General features: G+C 58.1%; 1 protein-coding gene across 1 annotated transcript in view; it reads right to left on the bottom strand.

Moving 5' to 3' along the window:
* Positions 1-1,311: 1,311 nt before the first annotated feature.
* WNT3 (Wnt family member 3) overlaps positions 1,312-20,574 on the bottom strand; it is a 45,940-nt gene continuing 26,677 nt past the window's right edge. Inside the window, exons 2-5 of the mRNA XM_044745442.2 lie at positions 10,461-10,702; positions 6,746-7,011; positions 5,545-6,032; positions 1,312-1,620 (exon numbers count right to left, since the gene is read on the bottom strand). Coding sequence (XP_044601377.1) covers positions 5,553-6,032; positions 6,746-7,011; positions 10,461-10,702 — 988 coding nt within the window. The 3' untranslated portion in view covers positions 1,312-1,620; positions 5,545-5,552. The remainder of the gene's footprint in view (positions 1,621-5,544; positions 6,033-6,745; positions 7,012-10,460; positions 10,703-20,574) is intronic.

Genomic DNA, 20,574 nt, shown 5'->3' with positions numbered 1-20,574 from the left:
GTTGACATGATTTAAAACTTGACAGTCTACGGTGAGATGGAGGGGCATTTCAGCCTCTGTAGAGGGGATGGGGGCTATCTTTAGCAGGGCTCATTGCCAGCAGATTCAAGAGGGCAGGCATGGCTTCTAGACGATCGTCTTGGCAAACCTGCCTGAGCAAGGAGATCACTTAACCCAGCATCTTAGGTCAGTGTTAGGCAGACCAAAGAGAGAAGGGAGAAAAGGAAGAAAAAAATGTTCTATTCTAAACCCCTGCTGCTCCTCTTCCCTCTGAGTCTCCTTAAGACAGAGTTGATGGATTGATTTATACTGTCCAGTCCATTGCCTCCATTTTGCTAGTTTCCTCTGGGACACTGCAGAGGACCAGTGTGGATCACGGAGAGCTGTGAGATGCTTTACCCAAGGGAGCAAGTGACTGCCCGCCCCTTTGCACACCTAATCCTGATCCTTGGTAGCTGCGTGGATTGGTGCTATCTCAGCATCCAGGTGAGGCTGGCAGATCTGTGCTAAAAAACTCCGCGGTTCCATTTACTCACACAGGCCAAAGAAAGAAAAGGATGCAGGAAGACGTGTCCCTTGTTGGAGCGGAAACGAAGGAATCATTTTTACCCTCCCCATGTACTAGTCTCCAAATTGCAACTTCAGGAGTAGGCCGCTACTTTCTTCTGCCCTTCGTCTAATTTATGTGACGGTGACCTAGCATCCACCTGCTCTACCTGGAGCTGTTTTGATGGAGAACCTGCAGGTGAGCAGGGCTGGGAGGGGTTGAACGGCCCCTTCCAAAGACCCCACTTCTTTCTTTCGGAAGCCATTTGTCTGGAGAAGACTTGCCCCCCATACATAATCTATTTACAACGTCCACTACCGAAAAAATGTACTGCATTAATGGTGGAAACTGCAGAATGGGAGAAAGAGATTTTGAGATCTGACTGCAGTTCACAAGAGTCTCTCGTGCAGAGCAGGGTACAGAGAAGATGAGGCTGAGAGGAACACACAGCTGCTCTTCAAACAGCTTACCAGGCCACCCAGAACTCCTAGTTCTTCCGACTCAAAACCTACTCGCACAATTGCCTTGGGCCTCCCTCCCACTTTCCCCTGGCTGCACCTATGGCTTTCATCAGAATGTGACAGTATATCGGGTTTGAACGGGGGTAGACAGAGCAGAGCAGACGGCAGGGGTTTGTCCTACTTCACAGCTCCTTCCTCACAGGCATCCTGGAATGTTACCATAAGAAGCAGTTTGAAAACAGAATTTTGCCCATGCTGATGTCTTTACCACCAGGCAGAGAGCTCACATTAGCCCAGCCTGTTCTGTTGGAATAGAATTTTTTTCCATTTTTATTTTCTTTAACATGTGCAAGATAAGCCTCGGGTCTGTTGCTATCAGACCCTAGAGAACTAAAGAGAGAGCCCCTTCTTTAAAAACCACACACCATCCAGAGCCGGGTGAGGAACTGAAGATGAGAGAGGAAGGCAGGCCGAGTCCAGGGAATGTGCCACGTGTGCAACAGTCCGGGTTCCGTGCTGTCTGGTGCTGAGGGCTGAGCCCGCTCTTGGTCCCGCTTCCCAGAGGACTTCGGTGAATCTGCCCAGCCACACACTTCACCCGTTCCCAGCGCCCTTTGGAAAATAAAGAGGAAGAATTAGAAACATAATTCCTTTCTCAGGGAGACCACCCATTGCGGTGCAAAGATCTGAGGCTGCTGACGGGGGATCTCGACATTTCTGTTGTCCTTGGAGGTCACGGGGACTCGGGTGGCTTGACAGTGCTCCCTCCATCCTTTAAAGTCTACACTGAGGAAGGAAGTTTGAGCTACAGGAACAGTAGGGCTTTAGCATGCACCAGTCCTACCTCCCCCACCTTCTAGCTGGGGCTTGGGCAACAGGAAGCCCAGTAGCACGTCACTACCCTAATGTAGAACCTGTCTTGTATGGATGCTGGGAGAAGCCTTGCTGGTCTGGGACCCAGTTCCCAACAAAGAGTAGACACCTGTGCACTGTGTTTGCTATCAAACCAAACAGTTGGATAATGAGCTGTCCAAACAGGAGAAAGTCTACTTAATTAATTATGAATAATTCCTTGTCAAGAGTGCACCAATGGGTACATCTTATTCGTTTGTTTTTTGTTATTGTTTTTTGGTGAGGAAGATTGGCCCTGAGCTAACATCTGTTGCCAGTTTTCCTCTTTTTGCTTGAGGAAGATTGTTGCTAACATCTGTGCCAGTCTTCTTCTATTTTGTACGTTGGACACCACGACAGCATGGCTTGATGAGCAGTGCATAGGTCCTTGCCTGCGATGCAACCTGTGAACCCTGGGCCATCAAATTGGAGCATTCGAACTTAACCACTACACCACCAGGCCGGCCCCTTCATTTGTATATTTACATCTAACAAAGGATTTGAGGCCCAAAGCGCTTTTCCGGGCATTCCCAATCAACCCTCAACTCCTCGGGGGTGCTGACAGGGCCAGTATGAAACTGTTTTACAGGGACAGAAGCTGAGGCTCAGCAGGATTAAAGGGACATGCCCAAGGTCTCACAGTGAGTGAGTGGCAGATGCAGCACTTGGGGTCAGCCAGGCCACCTGACTCTTGTCCAGAGCCCTGTGCAGCTTACTCTGCTCACATGTCTGAATAACAAGGAATAAATCTGGTACTCCTAAGGTGGAAAATCAGTGTTCACCTGAGACGCTGCACAAAGGCTACAAGTGATGGAAAAGATGTTTTCCCAGAAGGAAGGACTGGGACTCTGGCCTTCCTGTGGCATAAAGCCGTTTGACTGGGGCTGCCCTGCCCCGAGTGTGTGGAGGACACATGTCCCACTCTGAGGCTCCCTTCTCTCTCCTACCCACATTGTCAAGACAGCGTAGCCAAGAAAAGGTAGAGGTAATGTCCCATGCAGTCGCTGCCATCTTGTCTCAAAAGTTCCCACCTTATCTGCAAGGTGTCAGTGGTGGAAAGGACGCCACGAGGCTGTCAGCCTATGGCTCCCGACCCAGCGGCATGCCAGGGGAAATCCGCTCCTGGAGGTCGGCTCCACTCAGCCTGGGAATCTTTGCTGCCGCCTCAAGAGCACGTGGACCCTGTGCCAGGGCTCTTAGTGCGCACGGCCACCAGCCTACACGACAACCCTGCAAGGGACGCATCTTACCCCGGTTCACAACAAGGAAACCAGCGCCCAGAGAGGCAAAACAGCTTGTCTCAAATCACTCAGCAAGCTGAGGATCTGTCCAAAGGGCACCTCAGTGGAGAGAGTTCTCCACCTGTCCTGGAGCAAGAGCTCCAGAGTGTCCACACAGGAGGGGCCAGGGGACCACCACCATCTACCTGGACGTGGCACCTTGAAACCATGTCTGTGTAGCACTCCCTGAGATTGGAAACAACGCCTTCTATTTCAGAAATGGGGAAAAGAGAGGGCTGATGGAGAGTCTCGAGTCTTCTTAGGATCAGTGTTAGGACAGGGGTGACAGGCAGGGGACTTTCTGGACACTGAGGGCCAACCCAGCACCTCCTTCCCCGCTTGGCAGGTGGCTGATCTCGGCTGCCCACACGGGGATGGGAGGTGCTGGAACAGAGCTGCAGGGGTCTGAATGTGCGACACCCGAGAGCCACTGAAGGGGCCTGGGCTGCTGCTGCTGTGGCCTCGGCAGGACCCACATACGGGGCTTTCTGGAGGCAGAGACCTGGGCTCCGTGTCCCCATCTGTGCAAGGAGCAGGCTAGACAAATGGCCTGTCCAGTGTTAGTTCCCCACAGCCCCCTCTCAGAATGGCCGGAGCTGTGTCCTGCTTGATAGTGGGGACACCATGTTGCCTCTGGCCATAGTGGACATCAGAGGAAGGTGGCCACCGTGGTTTTCAAGCATTCCTTCCACCTTGACATGCCACCAGGAGCCTGTGAGTTCCCTCTTATTCACTGACTTTTCTCCTATCATTTTGAAAAGCAGGAAATGAAACTGCCCAAGTGTCAACAGCATTTCACTGAATGAGGACAGCACTCATGTCATGGCTCTCTGATGGCATTTATCACACTTTCTATTAGCACCATATTCAGACGAGCATTCACATGTTAGCTCACTTGAGCCTCATAAAAATTCTGCTGGCCTCCCACCGTCACCACCACTATCCAGACGAGGAAACTGGGCTACCCAGGTTCGACGGCCAGTGAGCGGTGAAGCTGAAACCACCTTTGTCCCCTGTCTACTCGCCACACTTTCGTTCAGATCCCAAGAAAGGTGGCACCTCCTGCTGCCTTCTGGACTGTCCCCGCCAGGATGTGAGCTACAGTGAGGGGCTTCGCAGATGGGCTGGGGGAGTCACCCCTCAACCAGAGCTCTAGCCAGGTCAGGCTCCTCCAGGCCTCAGAGAGGCCAGCCCCCTCGCCAGCCCCACACAGCGGAGACATGCCCCACCAGCCCTGAGGCGCCCTGTGTGGATCTGCACCGCCCAGTGGGGTCTCTCCCCAGCACAGCCTCAGCCAGCCATGACCCAGGCAAGCAAGTCTTTTACAATGAACCCAGCACTGTCCCCTGGGGCCTTTCATTTGTTCCTCACAGCACCTCTGGGGAGGAGGACAGGTGAGGATTCAGGGTGTGAAGACTAGCTTGTTTGGGTCACACAGTGCGCAAGTGGTGGAAGCTGGCCGGGGGCTCATCCTCTATCTATATGAGGCTCCTTCTCAGGGCAGCGGAGGAAGAAAGGGCGCACCGGCCTTAGAAAGCTTCCACCACTCTAGGTCAGTCTTGACCTCTCCTGGGGACCCACGGATCCGAGGGCCAGGCAGTGTCTCCCACGCAGGCCACCTCTGGGAAGCTTGGGAACATAATCCACCAGCCTTTGATCCCTGATTACTCACAGCCGTCACTCTGAACTTGAATCGCTCCTCCTCCCCATCACCATCCATAAACTCTGTGAGAGTGCACCCCACTCCACCCAAGCTTCAGATGTGTCAGGATATGGGCTTACACGCCGCTTCCCCACACCCACCTCCCTCAGGTTGGTAGGATTCATGCTTGTGCAAAAACTTGCCCTCTGCGTTTAAGGTGGATGCAAAATGACTCTGCCCCACGGGTGGAAGAGACTTTTCGGCTGACTATTTCACGTATTTTAACCTTCTCATTTTACAGCAAGAGAACTGAGCCCCAGAAAAGTGAAAGAACAGGAAATTGGGGATCAGAGTCAAAGCTGGGACTAGAAGTCGTGTGTCTCGGCTTCCAACCCCAGTGTCCCTCTTCTGGCTCCCCAAATGCTCAATGATGATAACCAGTGCCTGTGCAAAAGTTTGACCGGGCTCGTAATTTACTAACTTGTTTAAGAGTTTTCAGCAACGGCTTGCGGCCTCGTGTGCACACACTTGGTTGTTATCCGTGCTTTCTGTGAATCCAGCAGGCCTATTCCCACCGGAACTACGGAAATCCTGGCTTTCTGTTTTGGCTGTGAGAACTCGTGTGTGTTGGATAGCTCAGAAATAGAAAGGGGTCGTCATCCTTGACGGGCAAACCCAGTCCCCTGCACCAAAGCCCCCAGCCCGCCCACCCCGCCACCCTACCTGGCTCCCTACTTGCAGGTGTGCACGTCGTAGATGCGGACGCACTCCTGGCAGCTCACGTAGCAGCACCAGTGGAAGATGCAGTGGCATTTCTCCTTCCGCTTCTCCGTCCTCGTGTTGTGGCCGCGGCCGCAGCAGAGCAGGTCGCAGCCATCGATGCCGTGGGAGGTGACATTGCAAGTCCGGTCCCTGGTGCCAAAGGAGCCCGTCTCGGGGTTGGGCTCGCAAAAGTTGGGGGAGTTCTCATAGTAGACCAGGTCTCTCTCGGTGGGCGGCTTGAAGAGCGCGTACTTGGCGCGGAGTGTCTCCACCCAGCCGCGGGACTCACGGTGCTTCTCCACCACCATCTCCGAGGCGCTGTCGTACTTGTCCTTGAGGAAGTCGCCGATGGCGCGGAAGTCGGGCTGGGCCCACCAGCATGTCTTCACCTCGCAGCTGCCCGACAGCCCGTGGCACTTGCATTTGAGGTGCATGTGGTCTAGGATGGTCTGGAAAGAGGAGTAGCAGCTGGCCCCCGGACTGACCCCACCTGGGAGCACCCCTAGACCCTCCCACTCTGCCCCCGCCCACCCCCAACCCTGGAGCCGACTCCGGCTCCTACCCTGCCAGTAAGAAAACCCAGAGGGACAGGAAGAGAACTGATTAGGGACTGAGGCACGGACTTAAAGGATGGTGACCACTGTTTCCCTCCACTTCACACCCTAAGCATGTCAGAAATCACATCCATTTCTCAAAGCCATTCAAAATAGGGATTGTTGTCCCAGTTTAACAGATGGAGAAACTGAGGCTGGGAGCTTCAGTGACTCGCCTTAGGTCAAACAACCATAGGAAGGGGTAGAGGCCGAATTCAAAGCCAGTCCCACGGGTCTTCACAGCCACACACGGGCAGCCCGAGAGCACAGGCTGGGCTGGCCTGTACCTGCTCCATGGGGCGGCCACTCTCCCAGGCTGACGCATCCCCGGGGCTGGCAGAGACCAGCGACAGTCCGAGGAGAAAGGAGGGTGAACAGAAAGGGTGACTGTGGGGTGTGGGTGCGGGCCAAGCCTGGCCATGGGGAAAGAGGAGAGCACGGTTACCCAGGACACACAAGGGCCGCTGGAAGGAGCAGGGCCGGGCCGGGCGGGGGCCAACGCGGGGTGGGGGGTGTGGGGCAGGGACAGGGTCCCGGGCAGGGTTGGGGCGAGGGCGGCCGCAGCTCACCGTGCGGCCCGCCTCGTTGTTGTGCTTGTTCATAGCCGAGCGCGCGTCAGGCCTGTTTTCACGCGCGTCCGCGAACTCCCGGGACACCAGCACCCCGAAGTCGGCATCCTCGCTGCAGCCGCCCCACTTCCAGCCCTCGCCGGGCGGCCCCTTATGATGCGAGTCGCAGCCGCAGATGGTGGAGGTGCCCTCGGCACAGGAGCGCGTGACGGCGAAGGCCACGCCGGCAGAGGCGATGGCGTGCACGAAGGCCGATTCGCGGGTGGCTGCGGGGAGGGCGCGGGGAGGCATTGCTCAGGCCGGGCCCCGGGACGCGGCCGCCCTGCCTCGACCTCCCCAGCCGGGAAGAAGGGCTACCAGCCCAGAGGGAAGAGGGAGGAACCCAGGCGCCCTTCATATCCCCTTTGGCTGGCAGCCCCTGGTGGGTATCCCCACTTTACAGCTGAACAAGCTGAGGCCCAGGGTGGTTAACTGGTGATCCCAGGGCCCCCACATCTGATTCAGGGCAGAGCGGAGCCTGTTAGAAACAGGGGTGGAAACCGTAGCTCTGGCAGGGTGCTGAAGAGAGAAGTTTATCCTGCTCTGTCCTGACGCCAGGCCCCCTGCCTGCCCAAACTCCAGAGACCCCAGGATGGCCTGACTCCTCCCGCTCCTGAGAGAGCCTGAGGTCTGTAGGCAGGGAGGCCTGGGAACTACAGCCTAAACCCGCCCAAGTGCACTCATTCCCCACCTGGATGCACTGGGGCAGAGCTTTCCTTTCTGAGCCTCAGTTACGCGTTGTAAAATGGGTACATCTCTCTGCCACCAGAGTTCCCGACCAGGAGGGCAGTGGCCTGCATCTCAGTCTGCCCGCTCTCCCATTCCTCTGTCCTCCACCCAGACAAGGGCCGAGGTTTGGGCCTAAGGCGGCCAAGCCCCTCCGGGGAGGATCGGAACACGGGACAGTTCCGCTGGTTCTGCCCCGGGGTCCATCGTACGAAAAGGAGAGATTCTGGGGGTGTCCCCGAACCGCATTACAATGGTAACCGTTTCTGAGTGCGCCTGCGCACCAGATTCTGCCCTTCATGTGCTTTGCCTCATTTAATCCTCTGAACCCTATGAGGCAGAAAGCCTTTTTACAGGCCCATTGTACAGACACAGACATTGACGATTGCGGGGCAAAGGCCTGAGACACCCGCAGTCCAACCATCTCTCTCCTTACAGGCGAGGAACGCAGAGCGGGAGGTGGCCTGCCCACGGCCACGCAGGTTGCGAGGCTCCGAGCCGGCCCAGAAGCCGAGGCTGAGGGTCGAGGGAGATCGCGGCTCGGCAGACAAAAAGGGAGCCCGTCACCCCTCGTCGCCCCCGCAGCCTCTTCAGCGGCCGCAGCGCGCTCGCGGTCCCCCTGCAGCAGGGGGCCGCGCCGCTTCCAGGAGCAGGCTGGAGGGGCGCGCGCAGCAAGGGTACTGCGGCCCGCGGGCGGCCGAGGCCCGGGGGCATGCCGGCCCGGGCTCCCCACCGCCCCGCTCGCCTCCTCCGCCTCTCGGAGCCCCGAGGGCGAGCGCCCCGCTTCCGGCGGCCTCTCGCGGCGGCGGCGCCCGGGCCGGGCCGCGCTCGGTTCCCAGCCCGGGGGCCGCGGGGGCGGGGGGCGGGGCGCGGATTAGCCTGGGAGCGGCGCTGACAGCCCCGCTGTGCCGGTCCCCGTCCGGCGGGGCCCGCTGGGCCGCTCAATCCGCCTTTGTTCGCGCGGTGTCACACCGCATTACCCGCATAATGCGGCCGCCGGGCCCGGGCCGCCGGGCCGGCCGCCACCGCGTAGCAACGGGCGGCTCCCGCGGCCGGGCCGCGCCCCCGGCCCCGGCGCCGGGCCGCGAAATCCCCATTGAAGCGGCGCCCCCGCCCCCGCGCCGCGCCGAATGGCCAGAGGGCGTGTGAATGGCGCGGCGGCCGCAGCGGGCGCGGAGCCGGGCGGCGCGGTGGGGGGCGGCGCTCGGGCCCCTTTCAAGCCGCCTAAGCCCCTCCGGCCGCCCGCCCGCCCCGCCGCGGAGAGCGATCTCGGGCGGCCGCCCGCCGGCCCGGCCTCTAGCCTTCCGGCCGCCGACCCCGCGCCCCCGCCCCGCACGCAGGTGCAGCGCGAGCCCGGCCGGTGGCAGCCCCGCCCGGGGCCGCCCCTCCGGGCGGGCCCACCCCTGGGAGCCGGTCCCCGCCCCCGCGCCCAGGGTCTCCAAGCGCCGGGGGAACGAGGAGCCCAGAGCAGGGTTCGAACCCGGGTCACGAGCTCCGGGCGCCCGGGCGCGTGTGCGTGCGTGAGCCTTCCTCCCCGGCTTTCATCCAATTCCCGGACTGACGATCACCCCCAACCCCCGCCCGACCCAAAACCGCCCTCTTGCAGTTTAGGGATGAAGGCGCGTCCTAGAACCTACGACGTGGCTTAGAACGTGAAACACTGAATAGGTACTAAGCTCAAAGACCCGATTTTCACTGGCTGGTATCCCGAAAGGGGAACAGCCGTCAGAAGGTGAGTCGGGCTTTGGGGGAGCGCGTCTAGACGCCAGGCTGTTTGATGGAGGCTGCCTGGCCCCAGGTGGGGCACCGGAAGGCGGTGAGACTGACACATCGGCAAGATCAGGTTTGAAATGCAAACCGCCGCCACTTGGCCCCAATTAGAGGCCAAACCTTTTATGTAAACAAGGAATAATTAGCTTTGGTAATAGAAGCGTAAACAGAATCAGCATCCATTGATTCGCTAATTGCTCTTCTGTCCCATGACAATAGCCTGTGGGTCCGACACACCCTGAGCATCTGAGGCACAGGTAAAGGGGGCCTCCTACTCCCCGCCACTCCCCCCAGCCCCCGAGGTCCAGCTGGCTGTCAGATCCCTTTTCTTTCCGGCTGTAAATGCAGTTCTTCTACGAGAAAGGGGGGCCAGGGTCACCTTTCGGTGACAAAGCCCTAGTAGGGGTGGGAGAGTCCAAGTTGCTGTGGAAAGGAGTGGTGGCTCCCAGGGGCCAGCTGGAATCATTAAACTCCTGGACACTGCAGTTCCTCAAGGAGCTGCCCATCTTCAGCCCAGAACTCACCAGCCCCAAAGTCCCCTTCTTGGGAGCAGTTGCCCCCGCCATCCCTCTCTCCTGCTGCCTTCATGTTCCAAGTCCAGCTGTGTGAATCCCATTCACTTGAGACACAGCCAGTTAGATCCCCAGCTTGCAAGACGCCCGGAAAGTTACCCAGAGGCCAGCAGGCCCTCTCGCCTCACCACAATCCAGGGGCATATCCAGCTTGCAGGGGCGAAGGAACCAGCAGAAACTTCTCACAGAAGCACTTGGGGACAATGCAATGCCACCAGCACCAAGCAGCTTCCTCAGCTCCAGAATTTTCTATATGGGCTGGACCTAGATGTGGCAATGCCCCCACCCCCCACTCAAAAGCTAGATTTGCATAGCACTTGACACAGCACTGGGAAAACAGTACAAATGCCCAGAGCAAAACCTGGGGCCACCGCTGTGCAAGCCGGGAGGAAAAGAGGGCTGCAGCCTCCTAGCCTGCCCCAGGATCTCAGGGTCTCAAGGCTGCCGGGCCCCCAGCAGCACCTGGGAAGGTGTGGCAGCCATGGTGACAGCCTGAGTCTGTCCAGAGAGGGACCCGACCCACTTTTTGTGGAGGCTGCAGGTCCTGACCAGCTTTATACCCTCCCCCACCCCAACCCCCAGCCCCTTACCTGGCCCAGAGACAGTACCTTTGTCGAGGACAGGCCCGAAGATGGCCAGGCTGTCGTCTATGGTGGTGCAGTTCCAGCGGCGGCCCCGGAACTGATGTTGGCACTCCTGGATGCCCAGCTTCACGCCCTCGGCCACACTGGGCATGATTTCGATGTAGTTGCGGCAGAAGCGCAGTTGCTTAGGGACCAGGCCTGGGATGGACCCGCAGAGCAGGGGCTGGGAGCCCAGGGATGTGTACTGCTGGCCCAGGGCCAGGGACCTGCGGGCACACAGAGGACAGTGGCATTGCAGGCACAAAGCACATGGCCCACCGCGGGCGTCAGTTCTTCCTTGAGAGCCCTCCGGGGCAGGGGGAGCACCGTCATCCTGAACCCACAGCCCTGAGAAACCTGACACCCGAATGAGGGGCCTTTGACCTTGGGAGGAACTGCCCCTTGAGGAGCAGCTCTGGTCCAGGCCAAGTCAGGCCTCTGATGCGGGCATTTCCAGCTTGCAGGAGCCTGGGGACCAGCAGAAACCCCTCATGCAAGTAGGTGGGGGCAATGCAATCCCATGAAAAGAAGCCCAGACTGGAAAAATGGTACTAGGGCCCCAAGTCAAGTCCTTCCCAGGCTCTGGGCCAGTTTCCCTGATGGGCGTTGGAGGGGACAAGCTGGGAGTCTAGGTTTCTGGGGCCACACAGAGACTTTCAATGACCCATGGGAAGGAACCCAAACCTACAGAGGAAGCAGCAGGAGCTGGCTTGACCCCAGGCCCATCTCAGACAGAGCAGAAAGTAGAGAAGCCTCAGTCCCAGCAGGGAGCTTGCACACACAAGTGCGCGTGTATGTTTGCACACATGCATGCGTGCACACACGCACATAGAGGCCACCCATGGCAATGCCCCTCAGCCTCTTACCAGGATGATGCCGCCCAGCCCAGAGCCTCCCGGTGTCTCCCCAGGGAATTGGTGACTCACACCACATTCTCTGTCCTTTGTCCACCAGGGCCTCATGACCATCTTAGCCGCTCCCTAGAAGTTTCTAGAGCACCATCTCTCACCAGAGATTGGAGCTTGGTTTTGTGTCAAGACAAGTGGAGCTCAGGGTTGGAGGGAGAAGCCCTCAGATCATCCGCCTTCCACCTGACACTATGTGACCTTGGTCAAGTCACCTCACTCTTCTGCCCCGCATTTTTCAATCAATACCCTGTCAACCTCTCAGGTTTGATAGTCAACAGAAGGAAAGGTCTTGTGAGGAGGCACAGGGGGAGGAACAAGAGTTTAAAATATTAGAAAACCAAGGTGCTGCTCTTCCACTCTCTCCCCCGGCACGGGAACAGCAGGAATGACATTTTGTGAGAGTGGCTGGGAAAACAATCGTGGGGTCTCAGTTGACTTTGAGGCCCGTTGCGATTAGCCCTGTGATCAGGGACAGTGTGAGCCTGTGATCAGGGACAGTGTGAGCCAGAGGGAGTGCCCTGGGGCCCATCTCCTCTCCCTTTATATCCAGCACTGACAAGGCTCTGGTCTGGCAGTGGCCTCCATCAAGTTCCCTCCGTAAAGTGACAGCAGAAGCCTTGGGAAGAGCGTCCGGAAGACCCCAGGGGCAGATCAGGAAAAAGCACACAGAAGCTTTCTGGACTAGACACAGGGATGAACCAAACATCTGCCATTTATCAGCTCTTCCTCTGTGCTCGGGATGGGCACCCTGGTGGGGTGTGGGGCCTGTCCACCTCAGGCTGGCTCTAGGCTCAGTTGTCACAGGGAGAGGCGACCCCATTTTCCCATGTGTTTATTTATTCTGGAGGGAGGGACTGGGGAACCAGATCTGGGCGTTCGGATGGTAACATTTATGAGACATTTCCAGATCTTGAGCGTCAAGCCCTTTTAAAGAGAAGAAAGGAGCAACCTGTGGGCCTGCTCGCCCCTGGGATTGGGGGATGACTGACCTCTGTGCCGGGTGTGGGATCAGCCTTTCCTTGGGTTTGCCTCACTGAATCCGGGGTCCTGAGTGGTGGGGGTGGCTGCAGGCCTGGCCCTTCTGCACCCTGGGCCTCACCACTGAGCCCCTGCCTGAGAGGGACAGGGCCAGTCAGCCCAGAGCCCCCAGTGGGCAAGTGGCACACACAGCACCTGACAGGGCCCTGCTGGCCGCCCTCTCCTGCCCCTGCCCTGTTACAGTTGTAAACTGGTTATCGTGATAATAATGATGACCAAATACCTATTGTTTATTATGTACTGGGCCAGTTCTGAGTGCTCATGTCTCTTTCTTTATGTAAACCTCACATCGAGTCTGTGAGAGCGGAATGTCATTATTGTTATCGTCCCATTTCACAGATGAGGAAACTGAGCTAAGCAAACTGTGAAGGTCAGAGTTGGGCCTCCCTCCCAGTTCAGGCCGCCTCTCCACATGCCTTTAACCAGCATGGCCAGCCTGGCCCTCCCAGCTGCCCCAGCAGTGCTGCTGTCACTGGAGAGGGAAGCCACGGTAGGCTTTAGGGCAGACGAGTCAGCATCGGGCCATCCTGGAGGGCAGCTCAGGAGCCAGGCCCCCTGAGAAGAAGCCTGGGCCTTTCCCACTCCCTCCTCTGACGTTTAGGACCCAAAGCCCTCCATGCAGCAGCTGGAGGGAAGCAAGGCCGGAGAGGGGGACTCTGCCATCCCCATGGCCCCACCTGGCTTTGGTCCTGAGGGTGGGGCCAGGAGGGCCCCTCTAAGGAGTATGGGGGTGCTTCTCTTTCCCTCCCCACACCCTGCCCAGTCCCTGACTATCCCAGAGCAGCATGGGGAGACCTGGCACCCGCTTCCCAGCCTCAGCGTCCCTCCCCGTCTGGCCAGAGTGCTCCCCAGTCTCTGTACCCACAGGTGCCTCTGTCCATGCCTGTCCCCAGAGGTGTGGACGGGCCCTGCGGTGCCCACACTCTCCTTCAGCCTGGCCTCCCCCAACCCCCTCACACGCTAACCTGGGCAGGCCTGTCCCACCATCACATCTGGCACCGGGGGCCCTGTCCCATGTCGACCCCCATTTATTGGTCTTTCACCAGCCAAGCCAGGGCCCCAGGGTTCCAGTCTCCCTTTGCTCAGAGAGGCAAAAGTGGGGCCTGAGGGGCACTCCTTCCTCCGCCCCTTCCCCCCCGTTACTTTCCTTCCTCCTCCTTCCTCGCCCTCTCCAGCCTTTGCCCTACACTAGTCAGCACCTCTGCAGGCCTGGGCACCCCAAGCTGAGCGGAGCCGCGGACCAGAATCAGAACCTATGAGAGGAGGCCTAAGAGAGCACAAGCCCACCATACGGATGAAAAAGCAGAGGCCCCCAGAGAGAGGCCTGCCCGATGCCACACGGCCAGACCCAGGACCAGGTTAGGCGGGGTACCGCTGCAGGGAAGGGCGCTGAGGCCTGGGGAAGCCCCGCTGGCTCTTCATTTCCACTCAGTTGAGGCTGCTCCTCGTCTCAGCCCTTCAAGGGGCTCCCTGCGCCCTGATTTCACCAATTGCCTCCCAGTGGGTCCCAGGCAGACCCGCCCAGCCCAGCCAAACACCCAAGCCCTGGGCACTGGCTGGCACAGCTTGGCTGGCTGCAAAGGCCAGAGTTGCTCCCCAAACATCTCCTAGTAGGGAGATGCCAGGGTCCCCCTACCGGGCATGGAGCCCCTGACGGCCGAGTCCTCCTACTGCACAGTTGCAGCCTTTCCTCCGACCCAAGTGGATTTCCTCTTGTCCGCTGCAGTCACATTCAACACCAGCGATCATAACGACACCATTTATTTAGCACTTATGTGCCAGGCAAGTAAATATTATCTCATTTAATGCTCACAACAGCTCTGTGAGGTGAGTGTTGTCACTTGTTTTGCAGCTGAGAAAACAGGCACAGAGAAGTTGAGTAGCTTACACAAGGAAGTGGCTGAGCCAGAATTCAAACCCTGGCTTTGTCTGATTCTAAGTGCGATGTCCTCCAAGAATAACTCCCAGCCCCCAAGCTGACGAGTTCCTTTCCCTCCTCCCACAACACCCTGGCTCTTGCCCGCTGCCCAGGCCCAACGAACTGTGCGCCGGGAGCCAGGCCGCCTCAGCTCGAACCCAGCTCTGCCATTTCCTAGCTGCGGATCCCAAGCAATTTACTTAAGCTCTCTGTGCCCCAGTTTCTTCATCTGTAAAATAGACGCAATGGGAGGAATCCATGATATAGAGCACCTGGCTCATAGGGAGCCCTCAATAAATCGTGGTTGTGGCTACCAGGTGATAGGGGCTGTCCCCAGCACTTTGTCTTCTGCCCTGTCGTCATGAGCCTCTTTCCTTCCACCCTCCCATCCCTAACTTGATAGGATACATCAGAATTTTCACAGCCCCTTCCCATCCATCACTGGGAAAGATGTCCTGCCTCAGAGCAAAGCCAGCCCCTTCCCTGACAGCTGAGTGCCACCCAGGCGGCTGAACAGACAGTCGCGGTCCGGCTGAGTGTTAAAGGTGACCCAAAGGGCAGGGGCATAAGGACATTTCCAGGCTGCTCCATTCAGGGGCTTCAGCTCAGATCTGGACATCCTGCCGGTGACGAGCAAGGGCCTCTGGATGGCGGTTTAGCGCATGGGCTGGTGTTGGGGCTAACGAGCTCTGGGACTGATTTCTGCAGGGTAGCTGCCCTCCCCAAACACAGCCTGCCACCCCCGACCCTGAGTCTCCCGCCACACACTGCTTGTGTCCGCAGCCCCCCACCACAGATGCGTTCATTTAGCTCACCACTCCTTGCCTGCATTATTGAAGTGCACGTTCCCCTGGGGGAGGTCACACAGTGAGCTTCCTTCTCCTCAATTCTTGGTGCCAAAGTTTGAGTACTTTGGTTAGCATTGCCCGGGCTGCTGCAGGACTTGCAGCCTGGCTGTTTCACACCTCTGTCCCTTTGCATGTGCTGAGCCCTAGACCTGGAGTTCCTCTCCACTGCCCCGGCCCCCAGCAAACATCTTACCAACCCTTCAACCTCTGATTCCTGGGTTGCCTCCCTCCTACAGACTCCCAGACACAAGTGACCTCTCCTCTCTCTGGATTTTTCCTCTACCTTCTCTCGAAGTGTTGAACTGACTTGTTTCCAACTCCATCTGGCTGTGCTGGTGTAAGTTCCCTGAGGATAGAGGTTGTGCCTCCTCCTGTTCTCCCCAGCACCTCCCCCCACACCACACACACACACACACACACAGACGGGCGCACACTTGGCCTATCCAAGGGCCAGGCCTATGAGAGGTACTTGCTGATTCTCAAGGGAAGGAATGAAGGAACAACCCCTTCCCCCAAAGGCCGGTCTGACCCTCCCCGTCTTGCAGCCCCTCATCCCTACTCCCCAGGCCTCTGGCCATCCGGAGGTGCCGCCTACACACAGGACAAGACTCCTCGGTTCCGCCGAGGAAGTTCCGAAGTTCCTACGTGTAGGGCCTGAGACCACGGCTAGGCTCCAAAGGGCAGTAGGGACCCGCCTGGCGCCGGCAGCTGGTGAGGGGGAGGCAGAGGGCACTGCCAGGCCTTCCCAGCTGGGCAGGGGCTATTTATACCCAGCTCCTGGCCCTGCCCCGCCCAAGGGCCCTGCCCCCTCGCCCTGAAGACAGCTTATCCTCCACCCCAACCACCCACCACCCAGCTGGGCCGAGGACAGACACGGGCAGCCAGGCGGATGGGCGGCAGGTGCCAGCAAGCAACAGGCTGCTGGTGAGACCTCAATATTGACTTCTCAGGGTGAAATCCCCCCTCCAAACAGGCCGGACTTAAGTGTCATACACAACCTCATCAGACTCCCACCTTCACTCAAATTATTCACCTCTACCCGGCAACACTTTCTGTCACCAGAAGGCTGAAGGTGGTGAGCACACAGCAGAAAGAAACTTTTAACCAAAGAATTCAGGGCAGCCTAGATGCTGAATTGACCCAGGCCCATAACATCTGGCGAGACACTGACAAGTGCCCCGTGCAGTGCATCCTGTGCGGTGACGCTGGCGTTGTGGACACACAGAGTCCGGCATCCACGCAGCAGTGACCCGTCCTGCTGCCGGCTGACTGCAGGCTGACTATGTGCTGCATGGGGGTACACACTGTGCTGTCCCCACCCTGCTTCCCTTAACAAGCCATTTGGGCAGCCTCGTCTGCACCCAAACCTGTCTGTGTTTCTCACCTGGGACCCTCCCAACAGTATAGGATTTTGGAGATGGAGGGGCCTCAGGCGTCATCTACTTTAGCGTGTTTTGTATTAGCCATTTTTTCGAAATACACAAACTCTCCTCTCTCTCATGTACACAAACAGATAAAAAGAGGGGTTTGTTCCTCAAAAAGTTAAACGTAGCATTACCACATGACCCAGCAACGGCACTCCTAGGGATGGACCCAAGAGAACTGAGGCAGGGGCTCAGAGGACACTCGTACACCGGTGTCCATGCAACACTCTTCACGGGAGCCACAAGGTGGAAACAAGGTGAATGGACGACAAAATGTGGTCGCTCCCCACAATGGAACGTTATTCAGCCAGAAAAAGGAAGGAAGTTCCGGTACATGCTGTCACGGGAATGGACCTTGACGACGTTACGCTAAGTGAAACCAGCCAGTCTCAAAAGGAGAAGGATGATTCCACCTCTATGAGGCACCTAGAGTAGGCAAATTCACAGTGACGGAAAGTAGATTAGAGTTACCAAAGGCTGGGGGCGGGGGAGTTATTGCTTCATGAGTATAGCCTTTCTTTTTGGGACACTGAAAAATTCTGGAAATAGTGGTGATGGTTGCACAACACTGCAAACATACTTAATACCACTGAATTGTGCACTTAAAAATGGTTAAATTAGGGGAAAAAAACAGCTGGGGCCTGGAGCTCCATCCCTCCACCTTCCCCTCACCCCCAGCTACGGCCCTCTGCAGGATGCAATCTGAGAGCCACTTCCTATCTCCTTATTTAGATAGGAAGACTGAAGCCCAGAGAGGGTTGGTCATTTTCCAGGGTCACACAGCCACATATGGGTGGGGCTGTGGAAGGTGGATCCAAGGGTGCAGCCCAGGGTTCCCTGCCTGCTCAGTCAGGGGGAGCCCCTTGGCCAAGTCTCCCCCAGTCATGCCTTTCTTGGGGTCATTGTCCCCTTGCCCTCACCTTTCCCCAGACAGGGCACCTTCAGATTCTGATCCCAAGAACTGGTGTCTCTCAGAATGAGGGACATGGGTGCTGGAGGGGTGGAGGAGGGAGACGGAAAGCAGAGGGAGCCAGGAAGCTCCTCCTTTGTGGCCGTCTGCCTCTCTCTGACCAGCATGTTTCTGGAAACCCTACAATAGCCCAGTGCTTGGTGCTCCACCTGCTGGCTTCTGGACAGTACTGGACAGATGCCCTCCCTGTTCCTGGGTCCAGAGGGGCCGCACCCTGGCCTGGGGCAAGATGGAAACTTCCAGAAGGAGAAGGAAAGGCTTAAACATGGGCAGGAAATAAAGAGCCCAGTGCTGGCCTTGGAACTCAAGGCCACTACATTTCCACTTAAGTCAAGAGGCCCCTCAGGGCTGGCGGCCAGCATGCGGGAGCCCACAAGTTCGGGGCACATGCGCCCAGAGGGGCAGGGCTGGGTGGGGCCCACTGGCCCTGAGGCATCTAACTCCTGGAACTTCCAGCAGGCTGAGACCCAGAGCAGCAATCGCTGCTCCTGACGTGAGGCCTCAGGCCACTGACCCTGGCGCTGTGGCAGGGAGCTTGATACAAAGCAACAGGAGGGACTGAGTCAAGACTCACAAGCTACCTCACCAGTTCACTGGTTCTTCCTGGAGCACAAGTGGGCCCCATGGGTGCTGAGCACAGCTCTATGCCCTCCCAAGCCAGCCCAGCACCCAGCTCGCTGCAGGCCAAGGCTGGGAGTTGCTTCTGAGTCCAAAGGGGCTCCCGTGGTCCTGTGGTCCTCAGAGGGGCCTAGAGACCTCAGTGGTTGGCAGTTCATCGGAGAAGCAGGGCACTCTCCCTGGCCCTTTCCCGTTGGCCACTGGCGCGCTCACGCAGCAGACTGGCAGGGCCATCTGGGCATCACGTGTCTGTGCAGGGCTGGGGGCAGCTTGTTCATGTATAGGAAGGAAAAGGAAGGGTGATGCTGGAAAGGGTCTGCACCCTGAGCCAGGACCCAGGGTCCAGAGAGGAGTCAATGAGAGCGCAGCTAAAGAGCTTCTGAACCAGAGGGGCCCAGGCCTCCCGCTGGGCTCCCCACCTTGATTTAGTCCCAGCCATCCAGACTGGGGCCCCATGGGGGCAATAAATATGTGGAGTGAGTGGAGGTGCCTGCCCTTGGGACAGTAGGTAAGGTCTTCCCTTGGTAAGCAAATTCATTCCCCGACTATTCACTCAACACACCTTTGACTGATGACTCTGAATCCTCTGAATTGGGCAGAGCGCCAGGCACTGGGAACACGGAGATGAATGAAGCCACACCCACGCAGCCCAGACCAGGAGGCATCTGACCACCATGGACGAACAGGCATGTTTTCAGCACCTACCAGGTCTGGGTGCTGGGGCTGCCGTGAAAGAGTGACAGAGGGTCCTGAGGCACTGGGGTTACAACACAAGTAACTGCCATGTCAGAGAACACATGGTGAAAACAAGGACGTCCTGGAAGGGAGTGAGTGGCGGGTAGGTTCCAGCCAGTGGTGATCAGAAAGATGCCACGGAGGAGCAGCCACGGAGCGGGTGAAGGATGGCTGGGGCTCCCTCAGGAGGAGCTGAGGTGGCAGGGAACAGCCTGAGCAAGAGGTGGGAGAGGGGACAGCAGCCCGTCCACCCCAGATGGAGTCCAGGGCTGGTACAAAGGAGAGAGGAGGGCAAAGGGGCCTTGAGTGCCAAGCTTTACTCCGGCCACCTGGGCAGCCATGGAATGCTCCTGAGCTGGGGTTTGGAATATTAATCCGTCAGATAAAATCCAACTGCAAAACGGGGCCGGGGGTGGGCGCTAGAGACTGAAGGCTGGGAGAGCAGTCAGGTCAGTGTGACAGTTCTAGCTAGGGGAGTCTCCCACCTGGTTGCATGTTACCTGCCCCCACCCCTGGGGGACAGGATTCACGGGTCCGGGTGGGGAGCCTATTGTGTGGTTCTGGCTGAGCACCACCCACCTAGGTTAGTGAGGCCTGTGGTAGTACGTCCACGACAGTGGCATTAGGAGCAGAGAGGAAGCAGTGAGTAAGGATGGGGAGATGTTTGGTCACGTGGAAACAAGAGGAAGGAGGAAAGGATGACCCAGGTTTGGGGCCAGGATGACCAGAAAGGTGGAGATGATGTCAGCCAAGAAAGGGAACTTAAGAGGTGGAAACAGGTTTGGGAATGAAGACAAGGAAGTTCGTGGGGCCAGTGAGACCTCCAGGGTCACGTGTCCAGACAGCGCTGGAGGGGCAGAACTGGAGCCCAAAAGAAAGACGGAGGCTGGAAATTCAGACTGGAATCTGTCCTGGGGCTAAGAGTTGAGTGACACTTGAGGCCTCATCTCCCGCAGTGGGCACACGGCAAAGGGAGAGAACTGCCTCATAGTGGGGGTGTGGGACACCGTGTGCCAAGGGAAGGGCCCCGGTGGTGGCTTGAGGAAATGCAGGGCTTCTCCAGGAGGTGGGGCACCAGGAGGGGGGCTGTGACCTCACACCAGGGAGGCTAGAACTTCAGGCCAAGAGATAAGGAGAGCTCCCCCAAAACCCTGCAGGAGGCAGGTTGGTGGGCCAGGCTCCGCCAACGTTGGCACCAAGCACCCAGGGCTGTCTTGTTACCAATATTCCTGATCAGGTCCCCAAGGAGACGCGGCCACCACACTCTTCCCTGCCTCTGCTCTTTCCCTCTTCCACTTTTGTCCACCCTGGACGAGAGCTCTGGACGCACCCTGAACCTTCAGTCCACAGGTGGATCCTTGTGCAGGTCCCTGCTCCGCACATGGGTGTGGCTGCCCGGCCCGCCCCTTCTCCTCCCACCCGGAGCAGCCCAGGCAGCTGTCCCTCTCACCCAGGGACCCAGCGCCTGGGCCTGCCCCTCAGGTTGGCTCGGCTGCAGTCTGGGCCTTTGGACTTTGGTCAGCCCTTCCTGGATCTGTCGCCCTGTATTGTGTGCCCAAGGTCATCAGGAGCATGGCAGGAGCAGGAAGGCAGGGGCTGGGGTGAATGCGAGGGAAAGTGGGGTATTCCAGGCAGCAGTC

The sequence above is a fragment of the Equus asinus genome, chromosome 13 (genome assembly GCF_041296235.1).
Source record: "Equus asinus isolate D_3611 breed Donkey chromosome 13, EquAss-T2T_v2, whole genome shotgun sequence".
NCBI classification, from domain to species: Eukaryota; Metazoa; Chordata; class Mammalia; order Perissodactyla; family Equidae; genus Equus; species Equus asinus.
This window is presented reverse-complemented; position numbering and strand designations above follow the sequence as displayed.